General features: G+C 50.0%; 1 protein-coding gene across 1 annotated transcript; it reads right to left on the bottom strand.

Annotated features, from left to right (window-relative positions):
* Positions 1 to 2,362: 2,362 nt before the first annotated feature.
* LOC147891900 (indole-3-acetic acid-amido synthetase GH3.5-like) lies at positions 2,363 to 5,753 on the bottom strand. The gene is made up of 4 exons (XM_087387857.1): positions 5,198 to 5,753; positions 5,002 to 5,103; positions 3,872 to 4,776; positions 2,363 to 3,115 (listed from the first exon to the last, which is right to left on the bottom strand). Exons 1-4 carry the CDS (start codon positions 5,545 to 5,547, stop codon positions 2,496 to 2,498), a joined length of 1,977 nt encoding a protein of 658 aa, XP_087243983.1. The 5' UTR covers positions 5,548 to 5,753; the 3' UTR covers positions 2,363 to 2,495.
* Positions 5,754 to 6,350: the final 597 nt, after the last annotated feature.

Below are 6,350 nucleotides of genomic sequence, written 5' to 3'. Positions count from 1 at the left end.
TATGCGTTGGGAAGCATTTCTTTCAGTCGTGTCGTAGCAATCGCTTTGAACGGACCGGTCCTTTGCCCGCTTGAGAATGCTGGCAACCTCCAGGACGCGAGCTCCATACCTTGAATGGTGCAAATGGTGCTCCACTGTCGGACGGTCGTCGGTACTTCCCAACCCTGTGTCCAAAAGTCCCCTATTGGCGTCGCAGATTTTAGCATCTCATCAAAGGATCGATAAGCACTCTGCAAATCTGCTTATAATTAGTGTCAAGTCATCGTTCCTTTCACGGTTCTTAAAACCCAAATCCTGCAGGTTTCATCCACCTTTCTTTCTTTCGTCCAGACTCAAGAGATTGCTTTCCGATGTCCTATTACCATGCCTCAAGGCTTCCATCAAATCGATTTCTGTGCAGATTTGTTAGTTTCCAATTAGCCTCCAAAGTCCACGTTTCCGATTTTAACAGGCGATGTGAAATAGTTTCATAAATTCATTGCCATCGCTACCAGCTTGACTGACTGCACTAGCCGTGTCTCCTCGGCATGCACTACGCCTTGTCTCCTAGGCACGATTTCTACACAGAAAAGGACGCCAAGGCCTGTCTGTTGTGAAACAGCGTTTGTTTGACTTCACAAATCACGAGCTTGACATCCCAACCTACAGTTCGTGGGTCCAATATCAATTTTATTCCAACTCGAAGGGTGACTGGCACTGACTGCAAACCAAATGTTTCTGGGACCGGGAGTTGCAGAAAATTGGAATTAGACATGGAACTGGTCATTTTTGTTAAGGGTATCGTCCTTGTCTCCTACCCGTCAACAAGCACACGAGTTGCTTACGCTATTTTAGTGAGGTGTCCGGACTACTACGGCAAGCCATCGAATCAGAGGGAGGAAACCACCATCATACCGAAACAATAAGTTCAACCATGACGATCTATGCGCGAAAAGATAGTTATGACGGATTGGGATCGGGCATCTTCGCGCTATGTCATGAACTGTGTTATCTCATTGTATAGATGTGCTGTAGATACGGATTTTAGCGTGCGGGTTCTGCGTTCGGCTTCTGGCTGCTGGAGGGATGCTTTTCGTATCTTTTGCCGGGATTCAGTGTTTTATCAGATGCAGAAAGGAAGAACTGAATTATAAGATGGGAAATCAAGGCAAGGATAAGACTAAAGAGGACGAGCCCATAGCCATTTTGATTCTTTTAACACTCACAAGATGATTCGTCACAAGACTCTACTGCTTCCTGACCAGTGACCCACCCCATCTGAGATGACTGCCTAACGTGGAGTTGCAAAGCAAAGAAGGGACTGATGCTTCCCCACAAGCCTAAGCTATTAACGGAACACGCCCGCCTCCCCTGCGGCACATGTCTCAAAACATGTGGGATTTCGTGAAAAGGGGGCTAGGAATCTACTTTCCTACTAATTTATCAGCTGCCACATGCAAGTAAACATTGCGCAAAGTACAACGTGGTGACCACGTCGAGCATCGCCTTTTGCCAGTTCTACAATTCGTAAGGATTTTCTGATCTCGCCCTGGCACATGTACTTCGATCCTCCATTGAGAGCTACTCCCACTTAAGCTTTCTGAAAATGTGGCTCAAAGGTCTGTGAACGTGCAAGGTATCGCACCGGCACTCCACTGTTAAGATGGCACGTGGCGAAAGCTTAGGGAGCCAAATAAAAGTACCGTTTATGGTAAAGGCCTTGTTGAGTACTAGGATTAGGATTTAGCACATCGTTAGTAGCAGCTGACCAAAGCGATTGCGCGATCATTATCCCGACATCATAGCCATATTCAACGTATGCTACTAGGATGTTATAGGTGTTTACACTATCATGCGCCAGTCAATGTACATTGTTATCTTCGGGACCTGAATTTAAGACGATAGTTCTTCACCTTCTTCCCTTCCGCGGCTGCGCCGTTAAAAAAGATGCTGTGTAGTACGTTGTTTAGAATTGTACCAGGCATAGAACATTATATTACATGGAAGGTCTCCTTGTCATGTTAAGGTTGCGATCGCGAGCTAAAGTATTGATAAAATTTCATGGGCTGCGCTTTTGATGGAAAGGTGTAGCAAACATTTGAAGGACAGAATTAATGGATAAGATACTATTCAGCCCCACTTTTGAGATCTCCGCATCTTACTACAGAAAGTATTAAATAAATGGGAGCTGAATGCAAAAATCCAGGATACGAGCATTGCGAGGATAGACCCGAACAGTCGTTTAAAAACAATAGGAGGCGATGGAAAATCGCGTATCGTGTGTTGAAGGATGATAATAAGTAGGCGACAAAACACAGTTGGAACTTGGAAAGCTGCAGATTTTATTACTAGATTGATCTATTATGATACAAGAAGAGGGTGTACGATGTGGATGAATATCCTTCCACGTGATGATCTACAAAAGCTGATGTGATGAAATCGCAGGGTACGATCGAGATGGTGAGGGGGTGAGTGCAAAAGGATTCCAGATGGATGGAAAACGGAGGACAAAATTGTTACGACGGAGGGGATGCAGCAGCAGACGCTGAATTGGTCCATTGGCGAGGGCCTGGAGCCCAGAAGGGGCACTTGGGGCTGAAGAAGTTGTGAGTGGCTCGCGCGTTGAGCAGCTCCACTATGGGAGCAAATTTGACGCATCTCGGCGTCTTGTACTGGTTGATCGACGCCCCCCTCGCCAAACAGTAATCCATCAGCGCATCGAACGTCCCTTGCTTCACCACCCTTATCTCCAATGGCCCTATCGATTTGTCCGACACCCTTCCTTGCCTGTACACCGAATCCAAACAGTCCTCTATCGCTAAACAGCAATCCTCAAATACCGACGCTTCTGGGAGTTGCTCCTCCTCCTCATTGTAGCTTAGCTCCCAGTATAGCACGTAGTGCCCCGGTATCGTTGACAGATCCGCATAGCTCGTGTACTCCACTAGCCGAGCTTCGCATGCACCCAGATGCTTCGTTATCGCCGCATTCACCGCCTTCTGCAGCGTCTCCTCATCCGTCTTGTCGGAATCGATGCTGAGTGCCACGTTCTTCCGGCACACGAAGTGGAACTGTGGCGCTTTGTTGTAAAAGCCCGTAACTCGCAGCACGTCGCCCACTCTATAACGATACAACCCTGCACCCGTGGCATATCCCGAAATCAGCACAGAAAGCAATGGAAGGAACCGCAAAAAGAAAGGATAGATCTGTTCACCACGAATTTCCAAAATGGCATTGAAACGAGTCGCACAAACACAGTTCCCTTCCTAATGCTAGTTGTAAAATCTCCAGGAGATGCGAGGAGGAAAATTGGCAACAAAATTCGTGAAGTGCAATCGATAGTAAATTTAGCCATAGCTGTACATGTGCTCCTTTGAAACTTCAACCGGAACATCTGAGCGCCACACAAACTAGGGGTGGGACTTCCGGTTTGCAACTACAAACTTCTTACGTATCAGATTTCAAACTCGAAGTCCTGCATAAGCTTAAACCATCTGAGCCTTAGCATTACAGAAGTACTCAAGTGGTGTATTACGAAGACAGAAGTATCCGAGTGGTGTATTATGACGAGAGACAAACAAACTTGGAGCCATATAAGGAATAACATTAACAGCAAGGTCGCAATTACGAGCGACGCAAAAACTCGCAGGCGAGAACCGGACAAGCACTACGAGTAAAAAGAAAAACGCAAATGCAGAGCGTCGAGGTTCCAATCAACGAAAGGGAAACGAGCGATACAAAAAAGCTGTGCAGGCGAAGTAGACGTGAAGGGAGGGAGGGTAGAGATGTGAAAGACGACGGAGTGAGGGTGCAAAGCATAAAGGGAAGTCGGAGAGGGGGACGTGAACGGGAAGAAAAAGGAAATGCAGGAGATCGGAAAATGGGAGGGTACCGGAGTAAGTGGTGACGACGAGCTCGTATTCGCGGCCGATTTGGACATGGGCGAGGTCGACGAGGGCAGAAGAAGAGGGAGGCTGAGTAGCAGCAGCAGCAATAGTAGTAGTAGTAGTAATATTATGGGCGGAGGAGTCCAGGGCCGGGAAGAGTTCAGCGGCGGCGGCGGCGGCGGCGGCGGAACGTTGAATTGGCAGGAACTCGAAATAGCCCATGTTAGGCATTATCGTATACGACACATCTGGCGGCGCAGTTAGCGGTGCTAAATTTAGGCCAAAATAGCACTCCGACGACGCATACATCGTCGATACTAGCGGTAACCCCCCCCCAAAATGCTCCAGCGTCGGAATGTATTGTGCCATCGCCCCCGTCACTATTACATCTACGTACTTCGCCCTTGGCCATAACCGCCTTATTATCCCTTGCCATGACGCCTTCCTACAACACTCCGCTTCTATCTCCCTCGCCATCGCCTCCCTCGCCTTCGCCCCCTCCCTCCCCATCACCTCCTCCACTGCCCTCCTCGCCTCCCCCTCCCTCACCCTCCCCCTGCTCACCTCCCCCTCCCTCACGTCCCTGCATAGCTCCCCCCACCTCTCTTGCAGAAACCGAACCGCCCTCAGAAACCCCGACGCGAACACCGCCCCCACCCTCACCACCTCCTTCCTCTGCACCAGCCCGCACAGCAGCTGGCAGTACAGACTCTCCTCCGAATCCTGGCACAGTATCGTCTCCAGTGGGCTCGTGTTCTCGTACTCCCCCTCCCCCGCCTGCCGCCGAAACCACTCGCTCTTGTAGTAGCTCGTCAGCACTGGCCTGGCCAGTAGCCCTCCCGGTGTCCTCGTTTCGGACTTCACGAACAGCAGATACATGCCCTTCCCCTCGTCCAGCCCCTCCACGTACCTGCAACAGGAAAAGCAAGCGCAAGATCAAATAGTGACACCAGGAGAAAAACGCTTAGATTTGTCTCTCAGAGAGTGATCCCTCCAGCAAGTCCACAACAGAAGTATCCATTCTCTATACAACAGTATAATGGGCAAACAAACTTGTAGCAGGGTATGTAACCTTCAAGGAGTACTGTGCTAAAGAACACGCTAAAATATGCGCACACACTGCTTCACTACTTACTTGTTCATCACGGGCATCAGGAGACTATACAGCAAAGTCCTCCTCTCGAACTCCTCCTCCACCGTTGGCATAAGCTTCCTTTCCCCTGCCGACGTTCCCGAACTGCATACAACCACACCCACATTCGTCAGCGTTCTGCAGTGCTCCTCTCCATGCAGCAGCAACGCCACTCGCACTACTTTAATGTTATCTTTACCTAGTAAGAAATTCGGATATCCGTTGCGCCGACAGTATAGGGGACTGATCCCCGTTCGCAATCCGTCTTATGTCTGGCTCCAGATCTTCGTAAGTGATCACCGGAACGAGGCTTTTGAACGTCTCGCGGTCGGTGCGACCGTTGAGCCCGAACCTCTGCAAGTACTCGGTGTTAGCGTTGCGTGCAAGGATGGTCGACAGGACGCCGGCCTGGACTTGGTCAGCATTGCTAGTAACATTTTCGATGAAGTCAAGGGCCTCCTGGTCTTTCTCCTTGGGGTTTTTGGCAGGAACGAGGGGGCGAGTTTGGGTAAGAGTACTGATGAGGGAGGAGGGTGGCGCTTCCGGCATGGTGGACGTAAAGAGATGACCGAAAATCAGACAATGGGAAGAATGAAGGGGAAGAGAGAGTAGGAGTGAGCTAAAGAAGGCGAAAGGTGGATGCAGGGAGGGCGTGAGGAGGCAAAAGAGGATGGGGAGGCAAGCAAACAGGCGGAGTGAGAGGCAGCCGAGGTGCTCTCTCTCCTAGCCAGCTACGCGAAGGAAGAAAGGCTGTGAGGGACTTGGAAGTGAGTGTGTGTTAAGGGAGGCCGGCGCCACCCTGGGTGTATATATAAGCCTCATTGCGACACTGTTCTAACTAGTACTGCTAGTACTCCGGCCTGGACTGGCCGCCACAAGAGCAATACAAACCTGTGCGACAGGCGGCGCCTCCCCCCGGGCCAACGTGGACCCTACCGCACGTGGATTGCCATGCTGTCCTCCTTGTGAGTACGTGCCCTGGTCCCCACACCAGTGCTGAATCAGTGCTGATCAGAGATGGTCTCTTTTAGTTTATGTGTAAATCGTGCCACTCGACCGCACGTACGTGGATCCGTTTTAAATTCAGTTGAGGACACCCCTCAGCCTTGCAGAAGCCTCTTGCAAAGTGCGTCGCAAGGCCTGGGTCGCATGCAGAAAGAAAAAACGAAATCTGTGGGTCTTTCTTTGGTCAGACCATTTTTTTCCCTGGTTCCAGTGGTCCCCACCAAAAATGCAAGGGCACACAGTGTGTATCGTCACTCGCAAACAAGGCTAGCCGATCAAGAGCTTTGCAAGCTCTTGTTGCAAGTCACTCTTGTCAGCACTCCGTTGCTAACTCTCTCTCTCTCTCT

The sequence above is a fragment of the Dipteris shenzhenensis genome, chromosome 17, assembly GCF_047967505.1.
Source record: "Dipteris shenzhenensis isolate YYH24624 ecotype China chromosome 17, Dip_SZ_1.0, whole genome shotgun sequence".
NCBI lineage: Eukaryota > Viridiplantae > Streptophyta > Polypodiopsida > Gleicheniales > Dipteridaceae > Dipteris > Dipteris shenzhenensis.
The sequence above is the reverse complement of the archived record's forward strand: the minus strand, read 5'-3'. Positions and strand labels throughout refer to the sequence as shown.